This window comes from Lemur catta, chromosome 1 (assembly GCF_020740605.2).
Source record: "Lemur catta isolate mLemCat1 chromosome 1, mLemCat1.pri, whole genome shotgun sequence".
In the NCBI taxonomy this organism is placed as follows: domain Eukaryota; kingdom Metazoa; phylum Chordata; class Mammalia; order Primates; family Lemuridae; genus Lemur; species Lemur catta.
This window is the reverse complement of record NC_059128.1, coordinates 134,861,674-134,877,606: the sequence shown is the minus strand read 5'-3', so window position 1 is coordinate 134,877,606 and position 15,933 is coordinate 134,861,674. Positions and strand designations below refer to the sequence as shown.

Sequence of the window (15,933 nt, the reverse complement as noted above, 5' to 3'; positions counted from 1 at the left end):
CTCTTCCTCCAAAGTGTGGGCTTGGAGCCCACAAGGTCATCACAGCTATTCCCATCCAGAGTTACACAAAGATCCTTCTAGCACATTCCAGTGGACCTCCTGGCCTCTTCCTTGGTCCTAAACTCCCACGCCCTGGGTAGAAGGCAGGGCGGTGGTCCCCTAAAGATGTCTGCATCATAATCCCCTAAACCTGTGAGTGCATTACAGGTTACGTGGAAAAGGGAGATTAAAGATTGCTAATCCACTGGCCTTCAAATGGGGAGATTTTTCTTGAATGTTGGGTAGGCCCAATGTAATCACAAGTGTCCTTAAAAGTGTATAAGGGAGGCTTAGAGATGTGACCGTAGAAGCAGGGTCAGAGGGATGCTATTTTATTGGGTTTGAAGACAGAGGAAGGAAACCAAACCAAGAAATGTGGTCACCTCTAGAGCCGGGGGAGGGGAGGGGAAGGAAACAGATTATCTCTAGAAGCCTCCAGAAGAGAAACGCAGCCCAGCCAGTGACCCCTTATTTCAGACCAGTGAGACTTGTGACAGTCTAGAGACTCTAGAACCATAAGATAGTAAACTTGTGTTGTTTTGAGCCACTAAATTCATTCTAATTTGTTACAGGAGCAATAGGAAACTTATACATGCTGTCAGGAAACAGAGATAGCCTCACTCAGGAATAATACAATTCCAGGGCACAATAGTGCCTTGTTTCTTTGGCAATAAAACCTATTATTTATTTTTCTTTCTAGTTAAACTTGAGCATTCAGTCGAGTGCTAATCCACAGAAAAGACGAGGGAAAATGGTGCAGAAGCTTCTAAATTGGTGTGTGTGTGTGTGTGTGTGTGTGTGTGTGTGTGTGTGTGTGTGTGTGTGTGTGTGTGTAGAGGATGTACAACTGAGAAGCTAATCTTTTACCTCCCGTTTTTGCTACGTGGGAATGCAGCATTAATTTTAGAAACTCAATCCCTTTCTAGTGGCCCTGCATTAATGTGATCTTAAAATCTGCTTTTTCAATGTCCTCTTCTTTTTCCTTCCAAACATCCCTCTATCCTTTGAATGTTCAGATAGTCTGCTGAGATGACCTAAATCTAGAGACTTGAACTCCCAGATCATGCAGATTTTTGTACTCTGCCCTCAACGTGGTTCAGTGAAGATTTGGTAATATTTAGTACAGTGCCATAGCAAAAGTCCAGAATTAGAAGGTGAGAAATTGAATTAGAAAGCTAGGACTCGGAATCACTAATGTGAGAACGTGAGTAGATTTCCCGTGCAATTGGACACTTTTTTGTTTGTATGTTAGCTTTGTTTTAACAGGAGAAAAAAATGCAAAAGATCTTCTGAGCAGGTTAATGTATTATGGACCATGGACCCTTTTATGTGAACATTTTCAGGATTTCCTTGGCATGAGGACCTAACGAGCTCCCACTTAAAGATGAAGCAGGATGTGGCCAGCCCTGTGTCAGTGCCTTTCCCCCAAGTGACCAGGAACTCTTACTTTTCCACCATGGAGAGAGATGAGTGGAGAGAAGCCCCCCAAACCGGGTTGCAGAGCATGATATGATTACATCAGGAGTATAAGAAAGAAGAAGAGATGGTTTGACCCACGGAATAAAATAAAAAATAGGACAGAAACACTTACCCTCATGTCTCCATTCACAGTTTTTGGTGTGTGATTAAACGCATGGGCGGGGTCTTTGTTGTACACTTTGAGGAGCGATCTGTCTTGAATGTTCCTGGAATCAAAAACATCAATAACTATAGCAGACGAAAGGAGCTTCACTCTGGCCATGTCTTTCGCCTGCCCTTAAGGACCCTTAACAGACAATCCAGGGGTGCCTACAATAAGCCAGTTGAAAGTTCTTTTGCCATAAAATAGGCAAACACGAATAAGGAAAAAAAGAAGAAAAATGACTTCGGCTTTCCTTTCCTTTTCTCGTTCCTCAGAAAAGAATTATACTTTCAGGGCAGCTCTCCACCCACATATATTGGGTGGCATGAACTAACTTTGAAGGTCCCGAGCATGGACCGCTAACGCTTTCAAAAACAATAAAGCACCAATATTTACAATCCATTCAAAGAGATTTGGTTAATATTTAAATATTTGATGGTTTACTTTTCCCAAACACCTGCTTTGCTGCTTATCTAATGAATGCACACAAAAGAAAAATGCTTTTTTTGTTTCTTTTTTTTTTGGCCTTCAAACACTTTCAGCAAGGGAAAGAAATTTAGCTGCAGCACAGAAAAAAACAAAGGACCACAAAGATCAAAACTAATATCTTTACCATGCTTTTTTTTTTCTTCCATAGTGGATTAAAAAAAAAAAAAACTTTCTACATATAAACTGAATTACTGCTCATGAAGGAATAAAAGCAGATAGATTCTTCTCTCCCCTTCTGAGCGCAGCTCTTACAGCCAAGGAGTCAGACTGCAACAAAAGAAAGGAGTCCCACCTTTGCTCAGAGTTTACCTTAAAATTATTGAAGAGCACGTGAATGTCTAGGAAGTCCTTCTCTCTCCACGTTCAGCTTTCGCCAGCAGAAGGGCCACCCACGTCCCTTTCAACTCCATCTACACTGTGATCCCTTTCAATGTGGCTCAGAGAAACATGTGCAGGAGGCGGAATTCCTTTCCTCCAGGTGCGACCACGTTTAGTGGGCCGACCCAATTGCTGGGATTATTAGGTGTGTTTTTGTTTTAAAAGAAGTGGAGGATTCTTAGACTCGTCTTGTTTCTCTCCTTTAAGTAACTGCCAGTAATTGCTTTGAAGGAACGACTAGCCCAAGCTTGTGCAGTGGCTGTAGATTTCAGGCAGCTCGTTAGAAGTCTGCTCGAGGGGGGACCCGCAGCCCTTGTTATTAAAAGGGGTTGGGTTGATAGGAAGGGGAAACTCCCAGAGGTAAAGATGTGGGGATTCACTAAAGGAACTCACCCTTTGGCTACAGGAAGAAGTCACAGGTGAGGACTGGAAAAAACAAAACTTCACTGAAGCCATGAAAAAGACTTACTGTGACTTTAAAGGTATTTAGAATGCAGGAGGTTGGTTTATGATTTCTTTAGAGACATGTTCATCTGAGATGAACTAACAATAAAGGCCGGGATTGCTATTACCCTGGTAACATTTACAACACACTGTAGCATTTCCCTAAAGGAAGTTCGAGGAACCCAGCACAATGATGAGATAGCCAAATGTTTAGCAAATAGCCTCTCAATTCAACAACACTGAAGGATGGGAAATGAAATTTGTCTCTGAATTTAGAAGATTAAAGCCATTGTCTTCAGTTAAAACCTACACGATACTTATTTTTCTCCTATAGAATACTGGTGGTGAGAACTTTTTCTACCACTCAAATAAAATACAATTGAGGCATTTTATGCATAAAAGCAAAGACATAGAACAATTCTTTGGAAAGGACGTGAGCTTGCTCACTGGGCACAAACATTATATTCATGACCGAATAAAAGCATTTTCTCCATCTGAACATTTTTAGCTACATTTTTTTTTTAGATTTGAATCAAAGTAACTGAAAACTAAAATTACAGACAAATGTATAAATCAATGACTTTCCACTTACATATTTTAAATCACATTTTACAAAATAAGGCTACCAGCACTACATCTTATGGATCAATAAGATCATCATTTTTGCAAATATAAGCACATCAACTGAAAATTGCTAGTGTGTAAAGTGATCATCTCTTCTCTCGAGTGTTGCTTTCAACTATTTGATCAACTGGATTTCCACGAAGGAGAACTCTGGCCTCTCCTCCTTGTCCCACCTCCCAATTTTCTCTTTGGGACTACTTTTTAATATTCCCAAAGAAGGCAAAAAGGAAGTCAAGGGAGTCATACTTTGAAGTTTGGGAAAGACTCTAGAAACAGGTGATTCATTGTAATATGAAAATCCTAGCACAGGCTGCAAGACAGTGGGGTCCAATTATTCATAATAACCTCGTCAGCCTTGAGCTCCGTAATCAACTGTGGCTTTGCTTAGTGTCGTGCTTACTTATTATCACTGTGTCTCTCACTTCCTCTAACTGCAAATGCAGAAATGTAAGATGACTGCTGTAAAATAGCATCTCCACGTAAAAATGCTATGTGGGGATTATACTACTGCAAACATGCTCTTTAAATATAATGTGATTATTTCATGTTTCACGTTTACGCTTTGTATTATTATAAAAGCAAAAAAAATTTCCTTTGGTGACAGCTTGATTAATAATTTATTTCAAAAACAAACATGAATTTTCTGATACCCATGAATATTTAAACATGTTTTTAAGGAGCATGAAGGTTGTGCAACAGATGTAGCAACTGTACCTTGGGGCATGTGTCAAACTTTGAAAGCTCTAAATTACTCATACACCTGGACACATGCCTAAATATGTCATTTGTGATCATTGGTAGATATGTATCGGTTTACATTTATTATGCACTGGAGGCACATTTTAAAAAAGCAGGACCTATTAATTCCACAATGAAGAAACAGGGCAGCTTGCTGTCCCCACAGGGCAGGGACCCAGAAACCCCAAGTCTTTTCCTTGATGATTTGGTGAAGGAACATTTGAAGGTCTTGACCGGTTTGGGGCTAGGCTTGGTACTGAATTGGCTGTGTGCTTTTGGATAAGTCCCTTAACTTTTATGCACTTGAGAGTCTAGTTCCATAAAATGAAAGGGCTGGATTAGCCACTAAACAATCTTCGGAGTTCTAAAATGTTTGGAGGCTAAACTATGTGTTGATTTAAGTCCTGTTTCACAGGTTGTTTGTTGGGACAGATCAAATGAATCCCTTCTTCTCTGTACACGACACCACACCAGTCAACAAAAATGCTTTTGTTTCTATGCCAATCCCAATAGCATGAGTCCATTTAGCTTAATTTTAGCGGACATTCAATAGGAAGCCCTGGAGAAAGTCCACCTGGACAGTGAGATCCTTGGGTAAAGAACAACTATTTAAGAAACAAATGGAAAGTGAGAATGCTTCTCAGTCACTTTTCTTATAGAAAATAATAGAGTCCCCCGCTTTTATTCTAACTGGTTGGGTATAAATAATGACCCAGTAGGATCATGACCTAAAATGTCCACGGGCCCCGTCTATGGGGAAAGAACACTTGAGAGGGAGGAGGGAAAGTTCCAGTATGAAGTACTGCCTTCGACTCTCATGACCTTGACTGAGTCTCTCCCCTACCTCTCTGGGCCTTAGTTTCCCGAACTCTTAGATAAAACGGTGGACTGAATTATTTTTAATGTTCTTTTCAGATGTAACATTCAAAGACCTGTGTGGGAGAAGTCTGGCCTCATCTTTATAAACTACATCTTGTAAACAAAGTGTAGAAAACCAGACAGTGAATTCACACCTGGTCCAGATAAGCCTGCCTATCAGGATAATGACACGGTTTTTTTCCCTGGGACCCAGATAATTTAGGACTCAGTACAAACTCCAACAAAACAATATGGTGGACCAAAAACACCCTCTAAATGCAATACAGTGAATGCTCCACCCCCCACCAAAAAAAAGTTCTAAATGCAATATGATGGACCAAAAAAAAAAAAAAAAAAGACTTACCTTACATCATTTAACTCATAATAGACATTTCTGCTTTCATCTTTGATGTAAATGGCGACACTGGGTGACTCCAGCATTTTCATGGTGAGCTGCTGCGGAAAGGCACTTACGAAGAGAGCACGGATTGTGTCTGCGCTTGTGATTTCATTCGGCATCCTGAGCTGCTTGGTTTCATCTCCATACTGGAGATAGAGAACCCCTGTGTGCAAAACAAATGAAGTTGTATCAGCCGCAAGTCAAGACTCACAAGGACATGCACGGCAAGCTGAGCCACTTCCTTCCAGCCACACTTAGGAAGGTTAGGACAAGCTTGGAACAAGAGACCTGTGGGTTTGGAATTTCCAAGGAATGCACAGTCTGGTTAGCATGTAAATATGCACTTTTATTCTTTGAAGTCCAGGCAGGTGTTAAAGAGGCTGATTTCCAGCTATTTTAAAATCAAAAGGAAAAGAAGCTAACTTCTGGTAGCCTAAAGGAAAAGACAATACTTAATTCTTTGGAAAGGTCTATTTAGAAATCTGACCCTGTAGGGTGATTTTTGTTCATGGCTTTCATTACCTAGGAACACAATCATCAGAGCCATGGGTAAGCTACACAGCTTAAATCTTCATAGGCCATTCGGAAACATTCAAATTGGAAATGCTACAGTATTTTCCACGGTCCTAATACATGTTTATTGAATGTTTACACCATATTAAACTGTGTTCAAGAAAAGAGTCCCGGCACCCTGATGTTTCAGAAATAAGATGGAACAAGTCAGTTACCAAGCACAGGATCACAGAATTTTAGAGTCCCAAGGGGTGTGGGGCCCCAAAAGCAGCACACCCCTGTGTACTCACGCCCCTACAGAAGAGAGTCTCTTCCCACATTGATGTTGGGCTTGGTCACGTGACTTGCCAATAGGATGTTAGCGAGCGGGATGCAGAAGGAACCCGTGATATACGCTTGCGCACTGGATTTTGTCCTCTTGGCGAGCTAGGTCTCGCATGTTCCCTCACGTGGAGAAGAACTGAAGCCCCACTAAGCACCCATTCTACAGCTGGAACCACTGGCCAGTAACGTGGATGAACCATCTGCGGGGTGGACTCCCCAACTCCAGGCGAGCAACCCCAGCTGATGTCACATGGAACAGAAATAAGCCCCTCCAAGCACTGCCCAGGTGCATAACCATAAGCAAATTAATGGCAGTAGTTATTTTAAGTGACTATGCTTAGGGTCACTCGTTACTCTGAAACAGATACCTAAAACAGGGTGCTACGATCCTGACACTGAATTTGAATCTGACTTTTTTTGAGAATCTGCTGGGGGTGAACTACCACCACTAGGGTAAGCTTTAGCAAGAGAGGCTCAAAAGACAATAGAATGAATTCTGGTTAAAAAAATGACAATAAAGAATAACAAAAGCACACATCAACGAATTAAAGGAATGAGAGAGGAAGCAATAACAGATAAAAGGAAGCTGACACCTAAGTTTTCAAGAGAAGAACTCAACATAAAACACACAGCCTGAGCAAGAGCGAGACCCCAAGCTTTACCAAAAATAGAAAAAATTGGCCGGGTGTTGGGGCGCACACCTGTAGTCCCTGCTACTTGTGAGGCTGAGGTAGGATCGCTTGAGCCGAGGAGTTTGAGGCTGTAGTGAGCTGCGATGATGCCACTGCACTCTACCTGGGGTGAAAGAGTGAGGCTCTGTCTCAAAATCAAACAAACACGCAGGGCCAGGGAAGCTCAGGAAATGAGGCACCAGAACCTTGTGAAGGTCGGAATGCACCGAGTTGAAGCACGAGGCTGAATTGAACTTTTCTTTTTTTAAGCGGTGCAGCGAGATCTACATTTCTCCCTTTACATCCCGCTCAGCCAAGTAGCCTCGTAGCATCCACAGGGGCCACAGAAGAGCACACACCAAACACATCAGATTCTGGCTGACCAGGCACAGGGGAGGGGGTCAGGTGCCCTCGGACACAGTCCCCTCATTCAGGACACTGGAGGTCCCCTCTAGGGAAGCTGACTGGCCTATGAGGAGAGACCAACAGATTTTGAGGGGAATGTCAGGTTCTGTCCGGCCACCCCACAGTGAAGCAGCCCAGCCACGTAGAAAAGCTTCCAGCTAGTATGATCGTGCCTCGTTCGTCCGTGAACACACTCCCAAGGATTCACAGACAGTGTATAAAAGCCTCCAACATGAAAGAAAACACCCAAATACACGGGAAACAGAAACTCAGAGGAGACGAGATGGTCCAGAGAAAGGGGAACATTTGCAGAACAAGAGCCAGCTCCGGGAACCATGAGAACAGAATTAAAAATTCAGTGAAGAAGCAAAAACTGATGAAACTCAGAAAGCGGAGCAAAAAGACTGAGGGGTAGGAAGAGAGAGAGAGAGGGAGAGAAGAGAAATAAGAAAAACAGAGAATGACATCAGAACATCCAGACTCCTAGTAATGGAGATTTGGGTAAAAGAGATCAGAAAACACAGATTAGTTTCCCCCCAAAATATTATAAGGATGAAGAATATTCTCTCCCCTCCCCCCCAAACTGAGGGACGGGAGACTGCAGAGTGAAAAGGTTCATGAAATGCTCGACACACTCAAGCTTGTCACTGAGACATTCTAGAAAACAGGAACAACGGAAGTTCCCGAAAGCTCCCAGAAGGGGTTAAAAAAGTCACAGCACACATCAGAAGAGCATTCGCTTTCTCAGTAGCAGCCCCAGAAACCAAAAGACAATGAACAACATCTTTGAAAATCTGGAGGGAAATACGAATATTTTCAATCTAGGTCTATACCCATTCAAACCATTGGCCAGGTCTCTATTCAGGTCAGCTTCTCAGTAGAGTCTTCCCTGGCCACCTGCCTAGACTTTCAGCACCCATCCTTGCTTTATTTCTGTTCCTTAGCATTTTCACTAGATGTTATAATTCATATTTTAATTCTTGGTATTGCTTATTATCAGTTTCTCTCACTAAAATCTAAGTTGCATGAGCTCAGGGATTTTTTTTTTTTAATGTTTTTGTTGTCGTTGTTTGCCACTGTTATCCTTAGTACCTATGATAGCACCCGTCACGTAGTAGGTCCTCAATAAATATTTGTTGAATGAATGAATGATTTATTAGTCATCCAAAAGGAATGTCTCATTTGAGGGGTCAACTGAGCTGTAATGGCTTTTGCTGGATGACGTAAACAGTCCAGTAACCTCACCCCCGGTTTGTATACATGTTAGAAATACATTCTGAAGCGGCTGTTTACTTGGCCAGAATAGTCCCTTTGTGTTGGGCACAAGCAGTCCCCTTCCCCTCTCCACGGGGCCCGGTTCTGACCCTCAGCTTCCTCAGGGAGCTAGCTGTCCAGAGAAAACCTTCAGAGCTTGTCTGATCACAGATCATGCAATGTTCTGGCCCCAAACGGGAGGGGTGGACTCTGTCCCACGTGATTGCTAATGCTATACCAAAAGGCCAAAACCACTCTTGAGGTCTGGGCTCCAGCGATGCCTGGGCAAGGCCACTGCAGACAGGCCACTTGCAGCCTCCCCATGGTTAAGTATCACAGCCTACAGTGCTGTCCCAAGGGGCCTGGTTTTCATCTGACATCTGCATTCGGTACGTGCGTGTGCCTTAAATAGAATGTGTGGGCTCTGGAGTGGGGTGGAAAAATTGGGCCCAAACACCAGTTACGTTGGGGTCTGGCTGGTGCAGCTGGCAGCTGGGTACACAAGTCCAGTCGCAGAGCATGGAAATCCGGATGGGACGGGAAAGATGCCTTCACACACAGAGAACGGTCTTTTCACGCTTGACTTTTCCACCGTTTGTTTTCTTGATCCAGGAAAGGCATTTAGAAATGCTTAAACTCAGAAAACATTCTCTTAACAGACGATGGTGTTTTATTGGCACCTTAATGAACTAAAGCCCATGTGGTTTCTAGAGACTCTGCGTGCCCTGGCCCACACTCCCTGGCTCCGAGTTACTGCTGGCTGCCCCAGACTCACAGAAGACGTCAGGGGCTTTGCATCATAAACGAAGGGATAAGGACGAGAGAAATGCATTTGTAGGATGCCTGCTGTATATCAGAAACCATGTGCCTGTATTTCATCTCAGCAGCACAGCTCTTGTTGAGTTGGTATTAGGACCTCGTTTTACAGATAAAAAGTAGATGCTCAAAAGTTCCAAGTAACTTGCCTAAAAGTTACAGCTAGTAACTAAGACGTATGTCCCCTTCTGTCAATTCCCAGAACCCACACTCTCTCCCTTGAAGCAACTGTGGCTGAAATTCTGCATTTAGCTTTTTCCATTCACTCAGGACGACCTGAGCTGTCCCCAAGCTTTTAAGATGTGGAAGCATGCTGGGACAAAAAATTCCTGTCTGTACCTCACCTGAAGGAAATGCTGACACATGGCAAGAAACAATCGACATGCTGGGGGCTGGGGGTGGGATTGGGGGGCAGGTACAGAGCTCTGAAAGCTGCACAGTGTTGAAATGAACCTTGCAACGTGTGGAGTTTTCCTGAACAGTTGAATATTGAATATTGAAGAGTTCTCTTACCTCATGGGGTCTGCAGAAGCAATGTGGATTTGAACCAAGAACTCTTAGTCACATTTTACAAAAAAAAAAAAAAGCAAGGTGCACTTGGAGAGTCCTATTTATGCATACAGATCTTTATTATCTTTCTTTTTCTCTTTTTGAATGATGGTAATGAGTTTTTTACTCATTTTGTTCAGATTTTCCAAGGCATGTTTTTATAGGGGATGCCTTAGCAATGGATCATTATCTTTTGAATCTCAGAATCAGTTCCAGAAGGTGGGACATCTTCTACAGTATCTTTATCTTAATAGGGTATCCAAGGATTTTCACAATGTGACCTCACCCTCCTACTCCTGCCTTATTTTTCTAAATCCTCCCACCTTCCTGGGGCACCACAGTGACAGAGGACATGTCACCGGGCACAGTGCACACTCACACCTCATGCTGCACTGCTGGCCTGCAGTGGCCTGCACGCTACTTCTTTGCTTCAATCGCACTTGACCTCCTCTGAATGGTCTTCCCCAGCCACTGTACCATCGCTTCTCCATTAAAAACAGAGGAATTCACTTACCCCACCTACGTGCTCACATTGTGCTTTGTTGAAATTGCAAGCACGGCTTTCAATTCTGCAGTATGGTTTGCTACATACATGTCAGTTTCTCTCATCAGGTGGGAATGTGTAGTAGAGTGATGGGCACCTAGTAAATGTTCAAATATCTTTAATCAAAATGACTTAAATTCTCCCTGGAGTGTACCAAGTTAATATGATGTGTGCGTGTCTTCTGGAATGGCAATACAATTTCCCCTAAAGGGTACCTTCTGCAGGCAGATCATAGTGACAATCCCGAATGAACTAAATCCCTCCGTTTCTCCAAATCCAGTTTGAGATCATGCAGATCACAAGATGCTTTACCAATGGCAAATGGCTAATGCCTTAAATATAAAAAGAGCCCTGTAGTACTTTCTGATGGGAAATAAGTTTTCAACTTAAGAAAACTTACAATTAAAATAACATTTTACACTAATGAAATTGGCAAAGGTTTTTACAATAAAATAAACAGTGTTGAAAAGGGTTGGGAAAATATGTGCTTTCACATACCATTGTAGGGAAAGTAAATGGATACCACTTCTCTGGAAGGCTATTTGTCAATGTGTCAAAAGCCCCCAAAATACACATATGGTTTGAGGCAGTTAATTCAACTTTTATATATTTAGGCACAAAGATGTTCTTACCAGGATGCTCAATGAAGCATCATTTGTAAGAATAATATTGGGGAACCAGGGGCGGATGGGGAATGTTCAAAATAGGGGATTAATTTAATAAGTCAATTCACTGGAACACTAAACTTTTATTAAAAGGAATTATAAAAGAATATGGCAAAGTGAAAAAATACGTATTTCATTAAGTGACAAAGTATATTACAAAATAGGAAGGCACTAGATTTATAAAAATCTGTTAATCACCTTGATGACAGTGACGGATCCAGGCATTGTGGGCCCTGAAACTTACACAATTTCGAGGGGCCTCTTTAAGAACAAGGATACAAGGTCAGGACATAAGATTAGGTATGAAAGTGAATATTTATTCAGAAGCAACTGAACCTTGGTTTCATGAATGACTATACACCAAAATGTTACATACGGCAGTCTTTGTATGGTACGTTCACCCAAACTTCTTTATAATTTTCTAAAATAAGCATGCTTTGGTTTGATCATCTTCAAAGATAATTTCCACCCATCTAAAAAGACTGGCCAAATAGGAATCCTACTTGGGTACTTTTTTGAGCCGGAAGACGTTAAGCCAAGGGAGAGGGCTCAAATACAAACTTTCAGTAGAGTTGGAAGAATGTAAATTGGCATCTGAAATGGGGAAGACATTGGTATTTAAGATCAGCAGAAGATTCCAGTGTAGTTAATGCAGTAAATATAGTCTCTGAAGCTTCAGAGACAATATTGAAGAGTCTTATGATTTAAAACCAAAAAGAGTGTAATGTACTTACAGGTACCTTAGAGCTACCTGTAAAATTAGAGGTACCTGTAGAAATGGCTTCGTTCATTCACTAGACAAGCCCCCATCTTGTGCCAGGAACTGGGGTGGGGGGGGAGGGTACAAAGGCAGTCAAAAGAGTCACAATCCCTTTCTTCTTGGAGGTGTTTTCTGATCTCCCTCTGTGTTCTAACCCTTACAGTGGTTCCATAAATGACACTATTCTTTAGAAGTCAGCACTTCCTACCTAACACCAGCTGACATTTTGTTTGAAACACAGCAGCAATGTGAACAAGGCTGTGTGTGTTCCTTCAACGGCTCTAGCGTGCCCACCGATGTCAGTAACTTCTCACATCCCAGGGAGGACCTCACACAGCTAAGTCCCTTCCTATGGGATAGCTTTTCAAGTAGGTGACAAAGAAGAATGATGACAGCTGCCTTACAAAGAAGAAAAAGATAATAGGAAATTTATACTCCATGGAAAGTCTGAATGCCCTTTATTTTTGGAATAAATTTACCCTTAGAGTTCACTGTCTTTATCTTGAGTTGGGTAAACATCAAACTTCTGCGGCATCCAAGAAGGGTCATATCAATCAGTTATTTTCTTATTTCACTGAAAGACCTGACATTTAAAGACAGTATAAGACTTCAAAAATTTCTAAAGGAGCTTTTACGAAGGACCAAGAAACTCTAGGCCATGGCAATTTTAAGCCAACTTCTAACTTAGAGTGTGCTTTAAAGAGTCATGATTGTGGGGCAACCTATGTTAGCATCATGGAAGAATATGTTAAAAAATAAAATTTTGTAGGAAGTTAAATATGATAGAGTCTTGCCCCACCTGACAGACAGCAGTCACGGGACACAGATCCTATTAGGAGGCACTAATTGTTAATGCCAAGTCTTGGGGCTCAACCCCTTAACTTAATTTTGTTCTAGACTAACTGATACAGTTGGGATTCAAGTGAAATGATAATATTATTGAAATGAGCATCCCAAGGCATTTCTCTAAAAAATGTCTCAAAGAATGGGTGGATAACTTCTGGAATTCAGGCTGTGTTAAAGATGTGACCGTCTACATGCTGATTTCCAGTGTTGCGACCCTGTTCATTCCCAGTGGGTCTTATTGCCTTTTTACCTGGATATTTAGAAACACGTCCATGAAGAAGCTACAATGCAAAGTCACAACAGAATTTGTACCAACATTGACCAAGTCCATATTTTAATCTTAAAGATTACTCAACAATTAGGGCAGAAAATAATGATAAGAAAATGCTATGAGAAACACTATTCTAATTATGGATATACTACAACTGTAACTGACTTCTCTTATATGTAAGGTAAACAGTAGGTTAAATTAAATATTGCAATATCAATTCATTTTATAAGGCTAGTATTAACCTGGATACTAGACAAATAGTATAAAAAGGGACTTTAAATTTAAATGCAACCCCCAAAATAAAATATTAGCAAAGCAGATATAGCAATGTATGAAAAAACACATCATGACCAAAGAGAGTTTATCTCAAGAATGTAAGGATGGTTTAATCTTAGACAGTCTAGTCCTAATACTTCCCGCAATCTAAATAAGTAGAAAAACTATACACTAATTTAATAGAGTCAGGTAACTGTTAAGAAAAATCCAACATACATTCATAATTTTTAAAAATCCAATAATTTAAGAATTAAAGAGAACTTCCTTAACTTGATGAAAGATATCCATCAAAAACCTCAAATAAGTATAAGGCTTAATGGTGAAATGTGAGAAGTATCATCTTTAAATTCAGAATTTTTGGCCGGGCGCGGTGGCTCACACCTGTAATCCTAGCACTCTGGGAGGCTGAGGCAGGTGGATCGCTCGAGGTCAGGAGTTTGAGACCAGCCTCAGCAAGAGCGAGACCCCGTCTCTACTAAAAAATAGAAAGAAATTATCTGGCCAACTAAAATATATATACAGAAAAAAATTAGCCGGGCATGGTGGTGCATGCCTGTAGTCCCAGCTACTCGGGAGGCTGAGGCAGTAGGATTGCTTAAGCCCAGGAGTTTGAGGTTGCTGTGAGCTAGGCTGATGCCACGGCACTCACTCCAGCCCGGGCAACACAGTGAGACTCTGTCTCAAAAAAAGAGAGAGAATTTTTGCTATCACCGTATCTGAAGAACTCACTAACATGGTTAATGTAAGAAAAAGAATTCAAAGGTATATGGATTAAAAAGGGATAACCAAGATGGTACTTGCTGTAGATGATAAAACAGGGAATTTAAGGAAATCTACAGACTCATTATTAGAATTATTCAATATTACTGAATAGTATAAGATTAGTATATAGGATCAACAGTAACCTCAAATACTAGATAAAAGTAACAGAATGTGGTTTAATAAAAATATGCCATTTATAAAAATAATCTGGCAACTTCAAGCCACAATAGTAAGAGGCATGCTTGGTCTGCCAGATATCGGCACTATTAAAACAGTGTGGGGTTTGGCACAGGGATAGAACAAGTAAGAGTATGGAATATAAAACAAAGGCCCCAGCAAAAGACACAGGTTTTATGAAAGCTTGATATATGACAGATGTGGCCATACAAATCCATGGGTAAATGACTATTCAATAAATAGCGTCAGGAAAATTGGTTCTCCATATGGAAAAAGTAAAAAAATATGTCGCTTTCTTATACCGTAAGTAAAATCAATTCCTGATGGACTAAAGACTTATACATAAGCAGCTCAATTATGAAACTTAAAAATAAAACAAAACAAAACAAAACACATGATGTTTTTTCCCAGTATACTGGTATAGGGAAAGATTTTTAAAAAATTTTTAATTATTATGGCTGCATAATAGTTGTATATATTTATAGGGTCCATGTGATGTTTCAATACAGGCATCGATGTATATTAATCAAATAAGGGTAATGGGGTATCCATCATCTCAGGCATTTATCATTTCTTTGTGTTGGGAACATTCCAATTCCACTCTTTCAGTTATTGTTGATTACAGTCCCTTTGTTGTGCTATCAAATATTGTTCATTCTATCTGCCTATCTAACTATATTTTTATACCCATTAACCATCCCCACTTTATCTCCCCTCTCCTCTTTCTAAAAGGAAAAAAGATCATAAACCTCAATATTTGCCAATATTGCTTAATCATACTACATTAAAATGAATATTTTGTACCACAAAAAAAAAAAACATTGCAAAGTAAAGAAGACAAACCACAGACTGAAAGAAGATATTTACAATTTATATGCTCTACTAAGGATTAGTATGCAGAAAAATTTAAGAACCTTTATAAACCAATAAGAAAATAGCAACGTAGAAAATGGGCAATAATTGATATCCAAAAATGAATATAAATAGGCAATTCAAACAGAATGAAACCTAGTGGCTAAAAAACATAAAAATGCTCATTAGTAATTACAGAAATAAAAATGAAAATGGCAACATACTGTTTTATATCCAACACATAGCCAAAAGTCAGTAGATCTAACAGCCTCATGTTTTGGCAAGGACGTAGGAAAAGGGAGCCTGTTATTCATTGCTGGTAAGAGTGTAAATTTGCCCAATTGCCATGAGACACCTGAAAAAGTTAAAGATTTGCATCCCATACCTGGTGTTCATCACAGAGAAAACCTCACGTGTGGGCATTTGTTCTGGATGCTTATTGTAGCACCATTTCTTATTGATTTATTCTCAGTGGTTTATTTGTATAATGGGATAGTAAACAGCAGTTACAATAATTAAAATAGAACCATATCTACCAACATGGATAAATCTCAAAAATATAATATTGAGTGAGCACAGAAACTTTCAACATTTAATTCTTTTTCTAAGAGTCAGGGTCTTGCACTGTTGCCTAGGATGGGATGCAGTGGCGTGACC

General features: G+C 40.6%; 1 protein-coding gene across 10 annotated transcripts in view; it reads right to left on the bottom strand.

Annotated features, from left to right (window-relative positions):
* The window catches only part of KIAA1217 (KIAA1217 ortholog), a 293,787-nt gene that overhangs the window by 101,393 nt on the left and 176,461 nt on the right, over positions 1 to 15,933 (bottom strand). For all 10 annotated transcript variants that reach the window (XM_045534890.1, XM_045534964.1, XM_045534927.1 and 7 more), the window contains exons 4-5: positions 5,556 to 5,754; positions 1,631 to 1,724 (exon numbers count right to left, since the gene is read on the bottom strand). In XM_045534890.1, the coding sequence (XP_045390846.1) occupies positions 1,631 to 1,724; positions 5,556 to 5,754 (293 nt within the window). The remainder of the gene's footprint in view (positions 1 to 1,630; positions 1,725 to 5,555; positions 5,755 to 15,933) is intronic.